Raw genomic sequence first — 22,759 nt, 5'->3', positions numbered from 1 at the left:
CACTATCCTGACTTCCTAGCTTTAATTTGGAGGAAGGGAACTTTCCAGTGCTGCTCCCCATGACCCAAAAATGTTAAAATATTATGCCCAGAGAAACTGTGGTTGCCCCATCCCTGCAAGTATTCCAGGCCAGGTTGGACAGGGCTTGGAGCACCCTGGGATAGTGGAAGGTGTCCCTGCCCATGGCAGGGGGTGGAACATTTTTAAGGTCTCTTCTAAACCGAACCATCCCGTGATTCTAGGAGAAGAAATCCGAGTGAAGCAATGAAAAAAACCAAAAAAATATCAATGCTTGCTTTCTTTCTCTTTCTTTCTCTTTCTTTCTTTCTTTTTCTTTCTTTCTTTCTTTCTTTCTTTCTTTCTTTCTTTCTTTCTTTCTTTCTTTCTTTCTTTCTTTCTTTCTTTCTTTCTTTCTTTCTTTCTTTCTTTCTTTCTTTCTTTCTTTCTCTCTCTCTCTCTCTCTCTTTCTTTCTTTCTTTCTTTCTTTCTTTCTTTCTTTCTTTCTTTCTTTCTCTTCTGATGAAATATTAGCTAAATGTAATGTCAAGTTGAGGGTGAAAAAAATATCTGAAACCAAGTAAACCCAGATGTACTTTAAACTCTCTCACATCACTCTTTTTAAAGAATTCTTGGTCTTTTTCCTTTCGTGATTGAAGGAAGGGATACCAAAACCACTCTCTACTTAGAAAAATAAATGTTCTTAGTGAAGATGCTAATCCCTGCAGCAGCCAGCCTCAGGGCAAGTGGCACTTCCGAGCAGGAGCACAGGCCCTGGCCCCAGCTCCTGGAAAGAGCCAGAGTAATTATTGAATGTCTAAACCCCAACCTTTAACAGAAATCCAGTTCTTACAGGCTCCAGAGACTCGATGCATGCAAGAAAAGGTTGGGAATATTTCCCCTGCATGGTAAACAGGATTTTTCCCATGCTGAGGGAACAGTGGCATCTGCTGTTCGCTGGGCTCTCCTACAGCCTCCGCTTCCCAGGCAGCTGCTGGAACATTCCCTGGACTTGGGCAGGGTTTGGCTCTCCAGGGGCACCTGGGACATGCAGGATGCCTGTGGGAAATGGATTTGGAGAGAACTCTCAAAGGCTGACAGAAGGCTCACATACCTGTATGCAAACTTTGAGATAAGAAATGCTGACTTAGAAATGCCATGGAATAGGACAGACATTGCTGAGAGAGAAATGGAGCTAGAAACAAGTTTCAAAGGATGGCTTTGCAAATAAGGCTGGATACCTTGGAGAAATAGAACTAAAAGAGATGCATTGTAGTGGGACCCATGAGGGGTAGTTTTAGATAATTGTCTTTAAGGTATTTAAAGCATGGTGTGGCTAAAGCTGATAGGCCAAGAAACACTTATAATGTACTGTAATTTAAAATTAGCTTCTGATTGTGATGGTGTGATTTATAACATCTGTATTGTCTCAGCCTTCTCATGAGACTGAAAATAGAATAAAAGTTTTTAAAGCCCCTCTCAGTTACCCCATCTCTAAGTCAGAAAAGAACTTAATCCAACAGAGTCTGGCTCCCCAGAGGCACCTGGGACCTACAGGATGCTCAAAACGTCTCCCCAAATATCAAGTGGGGGATCAAGCTCATCTGAATGGCAGCTGGAGGCCTGGGTGGTGGTGGTGCATCAAATCCCAAATGGCTTCTAGTGAAGAAGGGAATTGCTCTGTTAGGGCAGGAATTCCAGGACCATTGTGCATCTCCCTGGTATTTTCTGTGGAATTTAGAAAGGGCAAATTGCTCTCTGCATTTTGCTAATTGAAATATTGTTTATTGGTCTCCTGTCCCGAGTGCATGAAAGGACATTTCCTATGGAGGTGGACAGAATGACCAAGTTGAGCTTGCATCTATATGGAAATAATTTCTGCTGGTTCCTATAATTTTTCAAGCTGCAGATTTTCCAAAGCTCTGCATCCTTCTACTTCACCAAAGGCTGCAATATTTTCAGGATACCCCATGACCAGTTTTAGCTGAGTGTTGGGACTGACAGGTTTTTCTCTGTTGCTGTTGTGATTTGTCCATAAACAGAAATTCTGAGCCGGTTACTCCTCCCCGAGTGTGGAAAGGAGCGAGGGCTCTGCTCTCATCCAACAAATTCCAGCTCCTCCTTGTGGCTGCACTCAGAAACTCAGCGTTTTCCCCACATGGGATCTTACTTCAGCAGCTAAACTCGCTTAGAAACCCTGATTATTGCCCCTTTTGGGCAGCCTGCCCTATGAAGTTCCACCAAAATGCATTCTGGTGACATGAGAACCGGTTTGACAGCCGTGACAGCGAGGGGCAGCTCTGCGCAGGCACTGCTCAACGCTGACCTCCGTGCTCACAAAAAGCAGCACAGCTGAAAGGATTTCTCTTCTTGCCTCTGAGCTTTCCAAACTCATCAGGTGGCTTTAAATAACAGGTGGCACCGTAAGGAACAACGTGCCAAGGGCTGAGGTTTGGGTGGTGTCAGGCACCTTGGCACAGATCTCTCTCTGTTCCACAACAATTTGTTCAAATCAAAGCCTGGATTTGTCGTGCACCAAAGTTTATTTTCTATAAAAACACAGGAGGTTTTGCAAAGGGCAGCTGAACTCCTGCTAGAAAAAAATAAATTCAGTAGGAAATGGGTACCTAATGCCAAATCCCACTGAAATTAAATTTGATCCCCATCATCTCCTACAAAGACTTTTGTCTTAGGCTGGCAAATGTAACTCTCCTAAGTCAACAGGCAATTTAAAGTGTGTGGAGAACAAGCTGCAGAGGCTCTACAAATATCCCAACCCTTTTGCTATCAGCACTCAACATAAACATTGTTACCTGGATAGGTTCACAGAGTGAGTAAGAAAGGCTGGTTTTGTAATGTTTTCTTTATTAAACTCAGCTTTCACTGCTGTTTTAAGTTGACAAAAATGTTTCCCAGGAAGACTGACAAACAAAAACAGCTCACAAATATATTTTTTTCAAATGCTGAAGGTATAAACAAATAAAAGCTCTGGTTTGCTACTTTGGGAGGCCCTGTGTAACCAGCATTTTCAACTGGCCAATTAGCAGCATGTGTGTTCATCAGTGAAGAACTTCCACTTGTTTTTAAATTATCAAATCCAGTGTTTTAAAAATTATTGCTCATTATCAGACAAATCCCCAAGATAAAAAGGATGTTCATTATACCATCCCTGCTGGTAATGAGGATTTTTAGATTGCCAGTACTTGCAGCTTTGTGCTGGGGTTTTTTTAGGCAATTAAGACCAAAACTTTTCAAAATAGATTGAGATGCTGGGCAACCAATGTTCCAGGAGCCAAATTCTCCACAGCTCTGAACTTGGCACCTTCCTAAACTCTACCTTCCTTTGAGATGTCAAAACATCCCTCAACCACGAATGGCTGGGGATGGGGCACCCAACTGTGACACTGCTCCAAGGCTTTGCTGCCTGGAATTAAATCCTGTCCTGGCACAGCTCCTGCCTCTTTCCCAATCCCCTGGGACCTGCCTGGAGGGCTGGGGTGAGGATGAGGAGCAGTGCACAGAGTCACAGAGCTGTAGACACAGAGGTGTTTTTCCCATCTCGCTGCTCCTCCTGGCTGGCAGCTCGAGGGAGGGGACAGCGGCAGGTAGCAGGCAGGTGAAAGGTGCATTTCCTCACAGCCCTTGGAACTGGAGGCACTGGCAGCAATGCCTTGCACGGCAGATCCTCCCTGTGCCTATTTCATACACTACTGGCCAGTGGTGTCCCAGTTGTCACTCCTTCACGCCTGGGAGCCCCGTGGTGCCAGCGTCCCTTTCCACGCGCGCTCCTGCCGGGCACGGCTCGCCCTGCTCTGCCCACCGCCTTCTCCACAGGGCCACCAGGAGGGCTCTGTCCTGCTGGCCCCGGGCACAGCAGCCTGCCCAGGAGTGCTGGCTGTGTCACACCGCCAGGGCAGGTCCCTCAGGGCACCGTGGGGACGCTCTGCAGGGCGCGGGGTGCCTCGTCCAGCCGGTCCCCGCCGGGCCGCTTGGGGTACACCGCGCTGGCCATCTTGAAGAACTCATCCGCAGCGTCCAGGGCGATGAGGCGGTCCTGCCAAACAAGGGTGTGGAAAATGACTCTTTTAGGGTTGGCTTTTCATAAATATTACAATGAATATTATATGTGTTCTGTTAGAAAGTAATGCTATATTAATTCTCTTAAGTAGTGTTGTTAAATATAGTTTTAGGTTATAAAAAAGTGTTAAAATAGAAACTATGCTGTGTAGAATACTTTTTAAAGAGAGGATTCAGCAGCCACAGGACACCTAAATCTTTCAGAGAAAGAGAATTTATTGCCCCATTATCAGAAGCAATGAACTTCTTCCCACCTCAAAGGCACTGTTAGGATTCAGAGGAAGTTGACACTGACCAGACAGAATCCTGTGTTTGAATGGAATTTATGCATCATGTATGAGGTGTATGAATATGCAACAGGTTATTGTTTTTAAGGGTTAATCCTCTGTTAACATGTGTCTTTTTTTTGGGCTTATACTAGCCCAAAAAAGGTACCCGGACATCTGTAACTCTTTGTTTCTATTGTCTCATATTGTCCTAATCCAAATTGTCCAAATTATTATTACTCTATAATTGTATCTATTTTTATAACCTGTGGCTGTTTGCAGGCAGCCCCAACATGGGAAAAGATATGAATGTTAACTCCATGTTTCAGAAGGCTGATTTATTATTTTATGATATATAGTATATTAAACCTATACTAAAAGAATAGAAGAAAGGATTTCATCAGAAGGCTGGCTAAGAATAGAAAAGGAATGATAACAAAATCTTGTGACTGACCAGACAGTCTGAGCCAGCTGACTGTGATTGGCCATTAATTAGAAACAACCACATGAGATCAATCACAGATGCACCTGTTGCATTCCACAGCAGCAGACAATCACTGTTTACATTTTGTTCCTGAGGCCTCTCAGCTTCTCAGGAGAAAAATCCTGGCAAAGGGATTTTTCAGAAAATATCATGGCTACAACAACCATTTTATTACTATTAAATTTTTAAAATTTATAAACAAGTGATTGGCGTTTTTCACGAAGGGGGATTGTGGTCACTCTGGGGTGTTCCAGGGACATCCCTGCCCAGGGCCCTGAATTGTGGAAAAGAAAACAAACTCCACAACTTTTGTGGAAGTTGTAAAGCTGGTGTGTTTATTCCAGTGCTGGATGCATGTGGGGATCACTCCCCTCAAAAGGACATGTGTACCTCTGGGAACTCCAGATCTCCTTTTATCTCCCTTACTAATCCATATGCATGGACTTTCACAATAGGTTCATAAATATTCATTTTACTGATTTCACGTTATACTTGCAGCTAGGGTTTTTTTTAATCAGAAAGTACAGAAAGAACTCCTGGGTCATCCTGCCCTGTTTCCTGCAGCAGCCTCTCTGTCTGTTTCTGAGTTCAAGGGGCCCTCCCTTATCTCTGTCCTTAGGCTGAAGCAGTTTCTTCAAGTATAGGTTTTTGTGAGAACAGGCAGTCAGACCAAACAGCCGTGTTAGCAAGCTACAGACTTAACTCAAAGATGTACATTTCACCTAAATCCAAGTGGATTTCTACTCTGGAAAATTTCCACTCTGTCTCAGCCCTCCGTCCACAGCCACTCTCAGACATTAGGTCTCATCTTTTCACAGAATCACCAGATTGGAAGAGACCTTCAGAATCACTGAGTCCAACCCAGCCCCAACACCTCAACCAAACCACTGCCACATCCAGGCTTTGTTAAACACATGCAGGGATGGTCACTCCACCACCTCCCTGGGCAGGCCATTCCAGAACTTTATCATTCTTTCTGTAAAAAACTTTTTCCTGATATCCAACCTGTATTTCCCTTGGTGCAGCTTGACACTGTGTCCTCTGGTTCTGTCAGTGCTGCCTGGAGCAGGAGCCCAACCCCACCTGAGCACAGGCACCTTTTAGGGAGCTGTAGAGTGAACAGGTCACCCCTGAGTCTCCTTTTCTCCAGGCTGAACACCCCCAGCTCCCTCAGCAGAGCTGGATGGAGGAAGGTGTGCTCAGAGAACTCACCACCACGAAGAGGTAGCGCTCAGACAGCTCCCAGCTGGTGGGGAAGATGTTGGTCTCCTCTGAGAGCTTTAACAAGATGTCCCGGGCTTTGCTCATGTTCTGAGAGTCGCTGATGATGCTGAGTTTGGTCACTGACAAGAGGGAATCTGCTTCCTTCTGGAAACCTGGGAAAGAATTGTTACAGAAACAAGTCAAGGGTCATCCCTGAGCCCTTCAGGCTCTTGGAAGGTTCCTTATTCTCCCTCCACCTTGGGCAGCTGCATCCCCACTTCCTAAAACAAACCAGCACTCCCTCAGGCAGGCTGTGGGGCAGGTATAAACTTGCTGGTGGGGAAAATAAATCACAAAAGTAGTCACAGCGAGTTTGTGGCTGGTTTTCCTGAGAAAAGGTGTGTGAACATGCACAACCCAGGGTGCTGATTCAGCTCTTGCATGCTCCTGATGCTCCCAGAGCTTTCAGGGCAGCTGGGGCTCCCTAAACCAGGTAACAGGGATTAAACCTGTGGCAGTGATGAACACCAGGCTAATTGTTCCTGCAGCAGTCAGCATCAATTACAGGAAGGGTATCCAGGGGAGGAAAACTGGACTAGAGTGAGTGAAGGGTCTCTAAATGCAATGGCTCCCATTAACTCTTTGTTCTGCTCCAGGGGTCTGGTGGTGATGCATCTCACATGAAAACAGTTATGGGGTGAGAGTGGTGGGTTTATGGTTAAAGCAGAGGCCTAGATAACAGAAGATAATCTAGATAACAGAAGATTGCAGCAGGTTTCACATCTGGTTGCTCATTTAGCTTCACTAAGGCCAAATGATCCCAAAGCTTCCCCAGCCTTTGCAGAACATCCCTGGAGCCACTGTGGAAGAGAGAGGGCTGTGGGAGAGCCTCTGTCAGCCTGCAGTGAGAGGGGGAAGGATGCCAAGTGATCCCTCCCAAGCTTGGCCTGCTGTGAGCAGCTGGGTGGAGATGAGGGCTGACAGCTGGTTGTGGATTTATGATGTTCCTCCCACCCAAACGCCAGAATAGCAGGTAGGGCAGGAGTGGCTGAGATACCCATCTCTGGCTCCCATTGAGGGTATCCTAGAATAGCTTCACTCATCCTCCTCTCAGCAGTCACCACCCACCTCCAGAGCATGATGGAAGTCACCCAGCTGATGTGCTGGCACATCCTGAGTGTCACATGCTGTGTGCCAGGCCATTGGGAAAAGCCCAAAGTCACACCCACCACCAGCACTTGGAAACAGCAGTAGGAGGGTTCCTGTGGAGCAATTCCACTTGGTGGAAGAATATTTCAAACCCACTTGGGAGCAAATGAGGTGAAAGGCTTAGCTCTGATCAGCTGCCATTGGCTAAGGAAACCAAATAGATGTATCTGTGTTCCCATCTGAAAGGAATATTCATTCCTTCCTGCTTATCTTGTTTGGGAAAACCCTGGGTGAACTCCCACTGTAAGGTTTCCACAAGGAAGCTCGAAATGGATGACTGTGCATGTTATCATGGGCTTGGAAGGTGATCATGGGCTTTTGATGTGCCTGCAGACACGGTGTCCCTGTCCCCTCCCCATGCCTGAGCCTCAGGTACCACGTGGGACACCTGAGGGCATTGCTCAGCAACCTCCTTTTACTTCCCTCCTCTCCAGCTTGATTTTGTGGAGCTGTTCCATCCTCAGCCATGGTGGGATCTGGCATTCAGTACCACTGCAATGACATCCCTTTGGCCTCCAGCTTACCTAAATCCTCCAGAATGTGTTTCCACCTGCTCCTCACTTCTTTCCGGGTCTGCCGTAAAGTGTAAATGTCATAGTTGAGCTTCTGCCACTCCTGCAAACAAAGGGGTGAGAGACACTCAGTCATTGGGATCTGCTGCTTTCCAAGGAATTTCAGCTCTGAGGAAGGGAGCCAGAGGTGCAGAGTTGGTGAGGTGGTGGCTGTGAAGGTCAATGACCAGGCTGCTGCTGCCCCTGGAAGAAATTGCACTGACCAACACAGAATATTTAGCTTGACACTTGGCTCAGCATTTCTGTGTCTTCTCTGTTCCAAACTGCTTTCAGTTTCCCTGGAATTACAGAATTTAGCTCAGGCATTGGTGACAACTGCTCCTCAGTCAGACATGGAGCCCTGTTTGGCATGAACTGGAGCAGACAGGTGTTCAGAAGTACTAGAAAACAAGAAAACCAGACTTTTTTTAAAGGTCAGGGTACCTCTTTTGAAAGAGGTGCACAGGGATGGATGAGGGCTGAACTGGGGCCATCTGATCTGATAACCCTGAGTGGCTGCCAGGCGCTGCAGTTAAAGCCTCACTTCACTGCACAGCTGAAATATTGCACTGGACCTCCAGCTTTAGAGCTGGATAATGGGACATTGGGGTCATTTATTAAAGTCACACCAGCACATCTAAACACAACTGCACAAGTTTCATTGGCAATGAGCTTGGCAGTGCTGGCTTAATGGCTGGACTCAATGATCTCAGCTGACTTCCCCAACCTAAATGATTCCATGATTCCATAGGCATGCATTCCTGTGGAAATGCAAGAAAACCAGGAGCACTTTTCCCAGCTCTTCCTCGCTGAGTTTAATCAATGCACACACTGCAAAGGGTGCATTTTTAGAAGCAGCCCAACAGCAGGGTGACAACATCACCTGATAGCTTCCTTCCAGTAACAACCTTAATTAATCTCATTTCTCAGCAGGGGATTACCTAGATGGGCTCCTGAAGAATAAACAGGTGTTAATCTGTGAGATTTTCCTGCAGGCCATGCTGGGTTCAGAGTAGCAAAACAACACCCACAGAGGTCAGCCCTATGTTAAAAATCCCATTGTTTTCTGGGAGTTGGTCAAAGAGCTGACTTAATTCCATAAAGATTTGAAGATTCCTTAGTGTTTTTTTCCCTGATTGTGGCTGACATGGCGCGACAGCAGAGATTTAAAGCCAAGCCTGTTTTCCTGCTGATCAGCACAGGAAGCCCTGGGGATTACACTTTGGAAAAAGCAGCTAGCAGGGTTAAGGCAGTGGTGACTTCAGGTCAGGAGAGCAGGAGAACCAGCTCTGCCACAGCCACTCACTCCCAGAAAACAAAATCCCCTTCCAGAGGCACATTTCCCTCTCTCCTGGAGTGGCACTTGAGACCAGCTTTGCTGTTTGCACAGAGGAATGAGGCAGGGGCAGGACTCTCCTCTCCCAGCTCAGAGCTGGGAACTGAGCTGCTCTGGGTGGAAAACAAAAGAGGGGGGTTATTATGTCCAAGCTTTGTGGGAAGTTTATTGAAAACTGGAGAGTTTTTAGACAGAGGCTGAAAAGCTGCACGACGCCTTGGTCCCCGCTGGCCGGGGCTCCTTGGAAACGTCTCAGCCCTCTCGTGACCCCCTGGCACGGGCAGAAAGGAGAGGGAGCCAGTCTGGGCATGCTGGTGGGGAACAGCTGGGTGTCTGTGCCCTCCCATGGAGAGAAACAAGGCCTCCAGTGCAGACAGCCCCTCCAGACAGCCACTGTGATCCCAGGCCTGCTTCACGCTGTGGAATCAGGGAGCTGGGCCGCTGGGAAAGATGCTCCTCTCACAAAATGTGGCCCCCTGGCACCCAGCAGCAGCTTCCAGGGCCATGGGGATTTACCCTGTGGTAGGAGCCAGGCTCCTCTCTCAGCATGGAGAGCAGTGCTTAGCATGCAGGGAAGCTGCTCCTGATTTTCTCTGGATTAACAGCAGCGTGTTTTCCCTTGTCTGTTTTTGTTTTAAGGGAATCTAGGTTATGGCTTTCTTGTACAGCACAGTGTCTGAGCTGTGTTATGGAAGTGAGTGTGGTGAATGTTCAGTCCCAGGGGAGCTCTGACAGTGCCCTGTTGATGGAGAGTCTGGGGAGTGTGCAAAGGAATGATTTTGATGCTTAAATCACAAAATGATGCTGAACTGTGGTGCCTGGGTGGGACCTCTTGTTCTGGTAGGATTTATTTTGCCTGAGCATGAAGCTGCATCTGTTCATCTTTCTATAGAGACAGCTGGGAGGAGGATGCTCCCAGCCATGGAAAAAGACCAGAGAAGCAGAGATTATCAGGATGAGATTGGGCTGAGCTCTCACAGGGACTCATGCCCTGCTCTCAATCAGTCTCAGAAACCACTGGAACTTCCCAGGCAATTCCTTCCAGCAGAGACACCTGAACTGCCATGGGCTGTGCTCTGTGTGCCTTTAATGAGGGAACCAACTCAAGAGCATCTCTCCACACCCAAAATTATTCTAACAAGCATCTCCCTTGAGCTGCACAGCACAGGAAGAGCAGAGCTTGCCTTGCCCGTGCCCAGGCAAGGGCGAGATCAGAGGCTCTGGGGAGGGATCCCAGGGCTGCTCAGGCAGGGCAGGGGCTGCACACCAATCCCCTCTCCCTCAGCCTTCTTGGGAAGCCACAAACTCCTGGGCCAGGGAGGAGGCTTGAAAACACAGGGGGAGACTGACACACAAACATGGGGTGTGTCTGGGACATCCCAGCCATGCACTCCAAAGCAATCCTTTAACTCTTAAATGCTTTTAACTCTTTTCCCAAAATCTGACTTAACCACAGGAAACCAAAGCAGGTTGCAGTTCCCAGTCCTGGTTTTTTTGCAGTCAGTTTTGCCCTTTAAACCTACAACAGATACCAGTGAGGGCTTGAGAAAACCCCGAGTGTGTGAGTCAAGAATATTCCAGGAGCAGGAGGGAAACCCCTCTCCCTCCCTTCTCTACATGCTCAGCCCTTCAAATATTTATCTGGAAAACCTCCCCAGACTCTCTAGTGTGAAACACTAAAGCTGCAAATGCCAAATGACATGGAATAAGCCAGGCTGGTACATAACTCAGAGCTCTGGGAAAAAATGTGCCAAGAGGACAGGCAGCACTGTCCAGGTTCTCATCCCTGATCATATGAAAGTTTCCTAATTACTAGGGAGCTTTCTTCATGCTGCCAGAACACTTCTCTACCAAATCCATTGCCTTTATTCTCTTAAAAGCAATTGAGGTCACCACTCTGTTCAAGAGTTATTTTAGAAATGAGGTCAAAACAGAGTTATCAGGGAAAGACTGCAGAATATCAGTGCAGGCAGGTGCCAGGGATGCTCCTGCTCTGGCTCCACTGGAAGCAGCTGAAGAAAGATAAAACACAAATATAAACTACAGACTGACATCTCAGAAGAAGCTTAAATTGGATTCAATTTGAGAGAGGCATGCAGACATTAAAGAGGGTTGGGTTTGGGCTCCCCAGCCCTGGATAAATCCCATCACCTCTCTGTGCCCCAGTAACAGCTGGTCACAATTCTGACCTTCTCTGTGACCTGTTTAGAAAAGAATAATCCTGTAGGAGAGCAGGAGGAGAAAGAAAAATAGGCCTTGCCAGCTCATTAATGGGCTTTTCAGGGGGTCATGCCAATGCTGCTCTGGCAGCCAGGCCCTGGCAGGGATGCAGGCTGAGGAATTGCCTTTGCTATGGGGTTTGTGATCCCACCTTTCCCTAGGGAATGAGCCAAGAGAAGAGAGAAACATTGCATTTACAGCAAGCCATGAGAACAGGGGGTTTTCCTGTCACCATGCAAAATGTCACCTTTAGTTTCTGTTCCCAGAGCTGTGGCACAGCTGCCCTGGCTCTTCCTCTGAAGCCAGGATTGGTGCACAGCTCCCTGCCCACAGCTGGGTAACTCCACACACCCCAGCAGAGCCCATGGAGAACCCAGGGCCACCCCAGAGGGGACCTCATGAAGGGGACTCTGAGCCCCTCACACTCACTGACCCAGCACCAGCCCCAGTGCAGCCCCAGACCTCACATTTATTTTACCTTACAACAGTGCAGAGCCAGAGGAGGGACAAAACCTCCCATTTTCCCCATATTTGAAACATGATCCTGGAATTCAAAAGCTGTGATGGCAGCTCTGATCCTCAAAGGCTGTATCTGCTTGATCAGCCCCTCAGCAATGGCTTTCCTGGTTTTCCCTGTGCAAGCTAAGGACACACTGAGTTTGGGATGGGGCTGCCAGCTGGGATAGGAAGAAGACACAGCTCCACATGGATCATGTGTGGGTCCTGCCCCATGTGGGGACAAAAAACTGACCACCAGCACTGCCAGGATGGGGCCATGCAGATCAGAACACAATGGACAACTGCTTGCTCTTTGGAATCCTTCCACAGGCCTCTGCTGGGAAATCCCTGAGGTACAGGTGGGGAATGGCAAAGCACACAGTGAGTGCCCTGCACACCACAATTTCTTTGTTAAATGAAGGAGCAGAAATGCAGCAAGTTCTCCTTTCAGGCAGTTTTAACCACAGGAAGTACCTATGGTTTTGTAACACTTTGCACTACACAAGAAAACTGTTCCTCCATCCTCAGTCCTGCAGTATCCAGAGGCTCACCCTGGGGATTTGGGGGCAGAGCAGCCCCCCAAGCAGATGCTGGCTTTTGCAGCACAGTGTTGTTCTGCAATCAGACTTTCTTCTCTCTCTCTGAGCTGAAGTCTCATTAGGAGGGGAGGGCACTGCAATCTGGCCTAGTTTTAAATGCTTGCTGGAGTAAGGAGAGATTCTGGCACCAGGGGCCAAGAGCAGGAATGCTGGCTTTGCTGTCCCAGCCACCCAGCAAGAGCCTGCTGGGCTTCCCTGTGTGCCTCAGTTTCCCAGCTGTAAGAGGGGAGAGCAGAGCTGCTGCCAATCCTGGGCTGCAAAGGGCACAGGCCACACTCAAAGCAAGTGCATAAAGGTGTGGATAAAGGATTTCCTCAAAACTTTCCTCACTGTTGTCCTGATGTTGTGCTCTCCAGGCTTTCTATTGATTGCACTGCATGAAAAAGCAGAGTATGTGTCCTTTGCTATGGAGAGGAAGCCCTGTGAGTTTTGGGCTTTCTTTTTCCACAGGGACTGCTCAGAGCTGCTAAAAACCCTACAGATACACTGAGGGCAGGATTTAGGGCAGGATTTAGGGCAGGCAGGCACACTGGGTTTAGGACATGCAGGAGCACTTTCCTGCTCAGCCATAAGTGACACTCTTCCCTGTCCCCTGAACGAGGGTGACACACAACACTGCTGTGCATCAGTGCAGCCCCTAAATGGAGCTGTCCTTGTTTCCTGCAGCCACTTGGGGATGGAGGAAGCTGCCTGGCTTCTCTCAGACAAGCAACTAAGCTAGAGAGAGCAGCAGTGGGGGGGGAAAGATCTCCAGTCTGAGCCATAAAGGTCACATGCAACCATGAAAATGTTGTTTCAAAACCATCCATTGTAAACATCACATTAAATTAAACTCACTAAAAAACAACCCCTTAAGTGGGGATACTGACCAACTGTATACAAGCATATCATTACCTCTTTTAGCTAATTAAAACTGTAATTTTGATTTCTCTGGGGTTTAAGGCTCCTTGTAAAGCTGAGCTGGCTTTTGGTTTAGAGAGAGAGAAACAGTTACACTCCTGCAGACTCTTGGATGAAGCAGGATCACGTTGAATTTAAACATGAAGCCTTCAGGCTTCCCTGCAAACGTTCTGGCATCATGAAAGCAATCAGAGAGGGGAAAATGTGTCACTGTTTGCTCCAGCCTGCTCCTAATCAGGCCACTGCAATCTCCTTTGCACTGAGTGCCTTAGCAGAGGAAATCAGGGCTGCACAACAGCCTTTATGTAACAGCCATGACTTTTCCCTTCCCACTAGAGCCGTGCCAGTTCCCTGCTCCCCGATAATTGCCCTGCATCCCTCTGGAGCAGAGTGAACCCAACACGGCCCCACGGTGCCCGCCCATGGGAAGGACAAACCAGGGAAATATCCAACCAAAACCACAGTCTGGGGAGCTTTAGACAGGATATTAGGAAAAATATCCCTTTTGAGAGGGTGCTGAGGGAAGGTGGTGGGCACAGGGTGCCCAGAGAAGCTGTGGCTGGCACATCCCTGAAAGTGTCCAAGGCCAGGTTGGACAGGGCTTGGAGGAACCTGGGATAGTGGAATGTGGCATTCACATTCTCTCAAAAAAATCCCTTCACCCAGGATTTTTCTCCTGGGAAGCCAAGAAGCCTCAGAGAAAACGAAAACAATTCTTCTCTCATTTGCTTCTCCTGTGTTGTGCTCATGTGGAATGTGTTTGGAGATTGTTCACCCACAGGTGATTGTTCCATTGGATTCTGATTCATACAATCAGGGCCAAGCTGTGTTGGGACTCTGAAAAGCGTCACGAGTTTTCATTATTAACTTTTTAGCATTCAGTAAGTATCCTTTCTGTATTCTTTAGTATAGTTACAGTATTCTTTAATATAATATAGTATTATAAAGTAATAACTCAGCCTTCCGAGAACATGGAGTCAGATGCATCACTCCTGCCTTTGTCAGGACTTTCCCAGCAAATACAATAGGGAAGGTGTCCCTGCCCATGGCAGAGGGTGGCACTGGATGAGTTTTGAGGTCCCTTCCATCCCAAAGCCTCCTGTGATGCTGTGGTTCACCACACCCAGCCCAGCCCTCACCTCTGAGTCCTTGTCCAGCTGGTTCCTGACCACGATCATGTTGTAGAGCACGCGGTCGTCGTCGGCCTCGGTGTGGGTCACGTCGTGTGGGGTGCTCCACAGGTTCTGCTCCTCATCCCGCGCCAGCGTGGCCCCGAACGACGCGTAGGGGTTGTTGTTACTGCGGGGACACACAGGTTAGTGTCACTGCAGGGACATGTAGGGGTTATTGTTACTGTGGGGACACACAGGTTAGTGTCACTGCAGGGACATGTAAGGGTTGTTGTCACTGCAGGGACATGTAAGGGTTGTTGTTACTGCGGGGACACCCGGGGGTTACTGTCACTGCAGGGGTTGTTGTTACTGCAGGGACACATAGGAGTTGTTATCACTGCAGGGACATGTAAGGGTTGTTGTTACTGCGGGGACACACCGGTTAGTGTCACTACAAGGACACACGGGGGTTACTGTCACTGCAGGGACATGTAAGTGTTGTTGTCACTGCAGGGACACAGGTTACTGTCACTGCAGGGGTTGTTGTTACTGCAGGGACACACAGGTTATTGTCACTGCAGGGACATGTAAGGGTTGTTGTTACTGCAGGGACACACAGGTTACTGTCACTGCAGGGGTTGTTGTTACTGCAGGGACACACAGGTTACTGTCACTGCAGGGGTTGTTGTTACTGCAGGGACACATAGGAGTTGTTATCACTGCAGGGACATGTAAGGGTTGTTGTTACTGCAGGGACACCCACGGGTTACTGTCCCTGCAGGGACACAGGGTCAGGCAGATCAGCACCAGGCTGCCCTCCCAGTGCCCACTGCTGTGCCCTCCCCTCTCCCAGAGAGCAGGGGGAATGGGAGGACAGAGGTTTTTTCCCTTTTTTTCTGTTTTCTTTTTTTTCCATCCTGAGCAGGCAGGCCATGGTTCAAACCAAACCATGCAGTGCCCACAGGTGCCCCCGCCCAGCAGCTCCCCCCTCAGAGCTGCAGCGATGTGCTGAGCCGTGCAACAGCAGACAAGGCATGGAAAGGATATTCAGCCCCATCTATTTTGGCAATGGGAATGTCCTCAGCCTTCTAATGAACTCCAGGCTTTATTTGCTTAGCAAAGCTGAGCATCATCTTCTGAGAAGGCTGTCCTCACAAGAGGTGGGGAGCTTTTCCCTGCACTGGGGCAGTTCTGTGTTTTATGGCTTTATGTTGCATATAAATCCTTTTATGTGCGATTTTTAAACAAGGACACTTCTGCCAAGAGAACCTTTAGCAGGGGATTTCCATAAAGTGTCTAAGCAAGGTGTCCAGCTGCTTCAGCAGAACAATACAAGTGGAGAACTATTTTTGGCCTTATCACCCTCTGGCAATCCCTGCTCACTTCTTGTCAGAGCAACCCACTGTTTATTTTGTTTGCTACCCAAACCCCATTCCTTTCCCAAGGAACCCATCCAGAAAAATTTCAGGTAACACTGTGGGTGCCATGGCACCAAGCCTAAAAGGAGGCTAAGAGGAGCTCCAGCACATAGATGAAATAGGAACAAAAACTAATTCCCATCAGCATTCCAGCAGGGAGGTTAATTAGACTTTCAACCACCCAAAAACCTGAGCAACAGGTAATAAGGGGAAAGATAATCTCTTATAATCTCTCATTAAAGACAAGCAAACAAAGGTAACTTGGAGGGTGTGGAGGGGCACAACCATTTTTCAGTGGTGCAGCAGACAGGGAGGGAGCCCTCAGGAGCCAGCTGTGCCATCAGCAGGAGTTCACTCCCATGCTGAGCTTCTTCCCACTCAGGCATTTACTCCAGTAAGTATGCCTAACATTTGAATTACTTAAAACACCAGTATTTAGCAATAACACTGCCACACCTGAGCTTTTCTAAGCCACTCCCTCCCTCACAGCTCGAAGGGCCCTTCCCAGCACACTCCCATTTCCAAATCACAGCATGGAACATCCTGTAAGGCATGTGGCAGTGCCCAGGAGTCAGCCAATCCATACCAGCACAGACAGCTCTGCCAACAGCTCTTGCAAGCAACATTGCAAAGGAAAAAATGGGAGGGAGAAAAGAAGCACGGGGACAGCAGTGGCTGTGCAGGCTAAGGAATCTCTGTGGGACCAGAAGGGACAGGGAGCATTTTATATTGTGGATTTTATCCAGAAAATTATGAGCACCAATGTTTCATCATTGCTGCTCCAGGGGGCTTTCAGTTCACATTAAATTTCAGCATTTGGAGCCCAAATATTTAGTTGATTTTCATCCTGAGTGCACCATCCAAGCCAGACCCCATCTTCACACATCAAGAGACAACCAAGCAGCCTGGATGCTTTGCAACAGCAGTTCCCAAACCTAAAACTCAGCTAAAAGAGCTGAAACCTCAAGCAATTCATTCACTTTAAACAGCACTGCAGTAAAAACAAATCCAGCAAGCTATTGCAAGATCCTCACTATGAAATGAGACCCCACAGCCCCCCAAGAAGGGGCAAGCATTGCCCTGTCAGGGACAGCAATTAGGCTGTTAGGGAGGCTGTTAGATTAATTATGCTGGCACACGTGTATAAGAGCAGGTGCCCTTCCAATTCCCAGAATTTCCAGAGCCTTTCCTCCTTGGGGCCAGCATTAATTGGATCTGGGGCCCTTTACTAAAGCCAGGTGCCCGGGGAGGGACACGGGGCAGCAGCGGGAGCCTCTCCACACGTGTGCCCGGCTCCCGGGAGGTTAATGCCAATTTCCTGGCCCGGAGGCCCCATGCTTGGGATTAGCCGGTCATTATTTAGGTAACTGCTTTACCAGGGCACTTCGAAGCCGCGTGTGCCCAGCTCTGCTGTTACCCATGCAGGGAGCATCCCACCCTGCTCCCCGAACGCGTCTGGCACAGGGAGGGCACGGCCCCGGCTCCATCCCGGGGCTGGCATCGGGGAAAGGGGGAGAGCTGCCGCAAAACACCGGTGTTTTACCTCATGCAAGCCCTCTTTAAGTGCTTGCACGGCTCTTCTCCACGGGTCAGGGAGGATCTGTCCATACAACAGCCCCAAGCTCACGCTCTGTGCACCGAGAGCAGCAGAGCAGGAGCTGCTCCCCAGCGAGCAGCACACGCAGCTCCCCCTCAGAGCCGGCTCTGCCGAGCATCCATCTCCTCCCCGCATCCCTGAATGGAGCCGCATGGAGAGCTGCGGTGTTCGCCTGGAAAAGGGAAGGCTCCAGCGCCTAAAGGGGAGAGTGACTTTTTACCGGGGCAGATACTGATGGGACAAGGGGGAACGGGCTTAAACGAAACGAGGAGAGATTTACATTAGGTGCTAGGAAGAAATTCTTCCCTGTGAAGGCGGTGATGCCCTGGCACAGGGTGTCCACAGAATCTGTGGCTGCCCCATCCCTGGAGGTGTTCCAGGCCAGGTTGGACAGGGCGTGGAACAGCCTGGGATAGTGAAAGGTGTCCCTGCCATGGCAGGGCGTGGAACTGGATGAGCTCTAATGTCCCTTCCATCCCAGTCCATTCTGCGATTCTGCGAGCCCAGCCTGCGAACAGAGCTCTGCACAACTCAGAGCTGCCGGCAGTGGGTCAGGGATGCAGGGTCCCCTTTTAGCTCAGTGCCTCAGCTCCTCCATTGAAATCCCACCGTGGAAAGACAAGCGCTGGACCGTCCCTAGGGCCGGGGAACCCCGAGGGGAATGCGCGGGCAGGGCTCCTGCTGTCACAGGGAGTCCAGCCCCTGTGGCAGAACCCGGGCGGAAAGAGAGCCGGGGAAGATCCCTCCGGAGCCGCGATGGCTCTGGCAGGGATGGAGCCCCGCTCCAGCGGCGGTGACAGCGCGGGGAGCGGGCAGGGGACAGCGGGGGAAGGCTCCGGGTGGGCACATCCCGTGCCGGGTCTCACCTGATCAGGGGCTCCTTCTCGGGCGCCGCCGCCTCCCCGCCGCAGCAGCCGCAGCAGCCGAGCGAGCGCAGCCAGGCCCGCAGCCCCATCGGCACCGCGGAGAGCCGGGCAGGGCACGGCAGGGCGGGCCGGCCCCACGGCCGTCCCCTGAACCCGCCCCGCCGGGGCCGGGCCGGGCTCCGCACCGCCCCCGCTGCCTGCCCGGCCCTGCCCGACCCCTCCCTGCCCTGCCCGGCCCGGCCCTGCTCGGCCCTGCCCGGCCCTGCCAGACCCCTCCCTGCCCTGCCCGGCTCGGCTCTGCCAGACCCCTCCCTGCCCTGCCCTGCCCTGCCCTGCCCGGCCCTGCTCGGCCCTGCCAGACCCCTCCCTGCCCTGCCCGGCTCGGCCCTGCCAGACCCCTCCCTGCCCTGCCCTGCCCGGTTCGGCCCTGCCCGGCCCTGCCAGACCCCTCCCTGCCCTGCCCTGCCCTGCCCGGCCCTGCTCGGCCCTCCCTGCCCTGCCCTGCCCTGCCCGGCCCTGCTCGGCCCTGCCAGACCCCTCCCTGCCAGACCCCTCCCTGCCCTGTCCGGCTCGGCCCTGCCCGAGCGGCGGCTGCTGCGGCAGCTCAGGGACGGAGCTGCTGCGTCCTTCTGCATCCTCCTTGCACCGCCCTCCGGCATCTTCCTCTTGCACTGTCCTGCAACCCTCCTGCAACCCTCGGCTCCCCCCTGCACTCTCCTGGATCCTGAAGCGCCCTTCTGCACCCTTCCAAACCCTCCTGTACCCTCTTGTCCTCTGCAGCGTCTTTCCCTGCCCTTCTGCATCCTCACGCACCCTCCTCCATCCCACTGCATCCTTCCTCACCCTGCCGCACTGTCTCGCACCCTTCTGTGCCCTCCTGCACCCTCCTCAATGCCGTGGTGCATTTGCAATCTCCAGCCCTCATGCTCCCACTGGGACAATCACTGCTTGTCACAGCACAGGCAGAACGCCAAAATTCCCCTTTTCCAACCCTCTGCTGCACTGCACTTCCAGGCCTGTTCCCACCTGGCTTTTGGGACACAGGGCTGTGATCCTGGGAGCTGCAATGGAAATGGGCAGCGAGGGGTGGACTCAGCTGTCTCCTGGTGCAGGGGCTTTTGAGGAAGAAGAGAAGAGCCTAAAATATTGCTGCCTTCTCCTTTTTTTTTCCTCCCTATTGTCAGGAAAATTAATCCAAACACCAGAGGTTTCTGTCCAAAAAGGAGAAAGGGGTCCTGTAATTTTATTTGAATAAGGGGAGAGGCCATGGGGCATTCCCCTGGGGTCTCTCAAATTTTTTGGGCATGCAGCCTCCTTTTTATCCTAATTTCCCAGCCCCATTTCCCTCTCTCTTTCCCTGTTGGCTGAGGTATTTGAGATGTACAGACTTCCTGAAATGCCTGATACCAAAGGCCCCTTCTACTGTATACCCCACTTTTCTTTGTGTCTCTGTTCTTTTTCTCTAAATCCAGATATTTAGCACAGTCTTGAGTGAGTAACAGACTGTGTCAGTTAGTGGGATTCCTATGGAATTCCTATGGAATTTATTTATACATTTTCCCCCCATTGCTTCTTTCACCTCTCCCTACCTGGCCTTACCCACCATCAGGCCCACAGTTTGTAAAGACACCCCCTTCTCTTTCCTTTCACTGTCTCACATTCTATCACATGCCTGGCTGGGACCCCAAGAAGGAAAAGCTTAAATTCTGAATTAAGATGGTCCTGGATCTCTTGTTTAATTGCCACAAATTCGTTTGCAATTTCAGAGCAGCCCATCAGGCATCAGCCAGACCCAGAGCAATTGCTGTGAGTCTGGTTTGGCCATGCACATCCCCAAGAGTTATTTAATTTTAGTACAGCAGCTTCCTGACGCCACTGGACTTTTTGCTTGTGCCAGCAGATATAATAATATCAGCCACTACATCCTCATGACCACAGAGTGCATGCAAGGAAAGGTGAAATAAGATCATTTTGAGCTCACATTTCTCTCCCTCCTTTTATTCCAGAATTGTTAATACACCAGCAGTGGATCTGGCCCCTGTGCGGGAAATGGGAGATCTCAGGTTGCTCGGCCACAGATCCTCAGGCGACTTCTAAATTTCATTTAATTTGCTGGCTTCACCACCAGATTTCCCAGCTTCTTTAATTAAAAGGTGAAATGGAGGGAAAAGGACTTGCTGCTATTGTTTCTGAAGCCCCCAGTGCTGGGCTTTGCTCTCAGCCCCAGCGCTGCTCATCAGCCATTCCACAGGAAGGATTTCTAATGCCGGATGAGCTGAGGGCGAGGCAGCATTGCAAAGCCAAGGGCTCTCTCCTCTGCAGCCTTCCTCCTCTGCCCTTGAGCATGTCCTGCCTGCCTTTCCTTCCCCTCCAGCCCTTTGTGTGCTGCAGCACAGCAACCACAGGACATCACCAGCCACTGCTGCTGCCATTGCAAGGATCCGGGAATTGCAGGGGCAGGGACGCACTTCCCTAAAACAGTCACTGCTGTGGGAATTCCCTTCTCCCTCCCCTCTCTGGTCTCTTGTTCATCTGGGCTTTCTTTTGACACAAACACTGATTTTTCCTGGGTTGCAAATGCCCAGGAGCAGGCAGGGATAGCCCTAATGCCAGCTTGAGGCACAGCTCTAACACATCAACAGTGACATCTCTGGTTTGTGGATAAATCCCTTCCCTACAAGGAACTGTATCCATATCCCACTGCTTTTAAGACAAGAGAATTATATTCTTCACTAACTTGAAGTCTGAGCCCTCTAGGTTTGAAAAGATCCTTGAAGAAATACCAACTCTTTTCCAATCCCTTTATTCCTTGTTGTGATAACAAATCTTGTTCCTTTTCCATCAGAGAACAAATAAACAGGGGAGAGTCCCACAAGAGCTGAAGCCTAACTGGGATCTTAAAATCAAACCAAGTTTTCCACAAGGTAGGAGAAATATCACTGACTTCTTTAGGGGATCCTGGGGATGGGAAGGTGGACCCCAGCCCTGTGGGTATCCTCTCTCTTGTGTGGTCCAGCAAAAAGCTTCTGAGTCAAAGCTGAAATGAAATTGAAAACAATTAAATTTGTCATTTAAATGCAGCAGGGTAATGGTGCTATTGGCCTCCTCTTCCTTTAGCTCCAAGCAATCCATCCACAGGTAAACCTGTTGGAAAAAATACCAGTGGACACAGGAGGACTGACAGGAGTATCCTTTGGCCTTTTGTCCCCTAAAATAAATTAATTTTTTCAGTTTTAATAAATTTCAGAGTGAGATGCATTCCCAGTGAAGGTCTATTACTCCAGAACCCTGCTTTATAATTAAAATCCACAGGGTCTGAAGGTTTGGGGAACAAGTTGGAAAGGCTCCAGGGCACTTTGGCATTCCATTATTTGGATTTAGTAAGTGGGCAGGCAGGGATGATGGACAGTGTCTGATTCTCTGTGCCTGGTATTTAAACCCACATTTGGCCTAAGGCTCAGCAACCCAAATCTTGAGGAGACCAATTTATTTCTGCATGGTGCAGGGAGCAGCAATCCCTTGGGGAGCACAACAGGGATGGAGGAGGGAGCCAAAGGCATCAGAATCCCATGTGCCAAATTTGGGAGGGCTCAGGAAAGGCCTGGTGCCATTTGCAGCCCATGCCTGGCTGGTGTTTTGCTTTCCTGCAGGTGTTTGGTGGCAGCTGTAGCCCAGTGAAACATCACCTGTGCATTGCCCAGGAACTGTGGGGTTTGGAACTGTGCAGGTGCCTCAGGGACATCACCCCTCCTGTCTGCAGTGGTGCTCTCAGCAAAATGGGGTGTGCAAACCCCAGAGAGCCAGGGTTTGAAAACACAGGGCCCTTTGGTGATTGTGTGGTGCTTTCTCTTGCTGCAGGTGCCACCTCTGCACGATTAAGCAGCAGGTGGCCCAAATAAAACATTCAGGACACAAGCCCAGGAACTCCAACCCATGCTTTGATTTAGCAAACTGCTTCAAGCCAGCCTCTGTCTTTAGCCCTTGAGTAAGTTCACTGGTTTCTCTTAAAATTAGGAGTGGCTTAAAGGCTGTGCTAATTAGCATGGATTCATGACTGCTGTGCAAAGTACTAACTGAAGGGACTCTGCTTCTAGCAAACCACGGCTCTGTTGGCTTCAGCTGCACAGAATTATTACTCTCCTGAGGAAGGGGTAAAATCCTGCCCTGAATCAGGCCAAACTGCCCAGGTCTGAAATACCAATATTCTAAGCTTTTCAAGTGCTGCTGTTGGGGGCTTTTGCTGCATTTTATCTTTCTGCTGGACACCACAGGCAGAGCTCTGTAGGTCTGGCTTTGGCTGCCCGCAGCATTGCATCCTGTTCTGCTACCTTGCAGCATCTCCTGGGCTCTGCACCTGCTTCGTGAAATGTGGAGGGTGCTTGAGCATTCCCGGGATCCGTGGGCATTTTGAAAGCTATAACTATGT

General features: G+C 49.9%; 1 protein-coding gene across 1 annotated transcript; it reads right to left on the bottom strand.

The window, feature by feature from the left end:
* Window positions 1–2,845: 2,845 nt before the first annotated feature.
* MREG (melanoregulin) lies at window positions 2,846–18,422 on the bottom strand. Its single transcript, XM_058028136.1, has 5 exons — window positions 18,334–18,422; window positions 14,480–14,639; window positions 7,761–7,851; window positions 6,037–6,200; window positions 2,846–4,051 (listed from the first exon to the last, which is right to left on the bottom strand). The coding sequence occupies exons 1-5, from the start codon at window positions 18,420–18,422 to the stop codon at window positions 3,920–3,922; spliced, it is 636 nt and encodes a 211-aa protein (XP_057884119.1). The 3' UTR covers window positions 2,846–3,919.
* Between the last annotated feature and the right edge of the window lie 4,337 nt (window positions 18,423–22,759).

Source organism: Melospiza georgiana, chromosome 7 (assembly GCF_028018845.1).
Source record: "Melospiza georgiana isolate bMelGeo1 chromosome 7, bMelGeo1.pri, whole genome shotgun sequence".
Classification (NCBI taxonomy): domain Eukaryota; kingdom Metazoa; phylum Chordata; class Aves; order Passeriformes; family Passerellidae; genus Melospiza; species Melospiza georgiana.
This window is presented reverse-complemented; position numbering and strand designations above follow the sequence as displayed.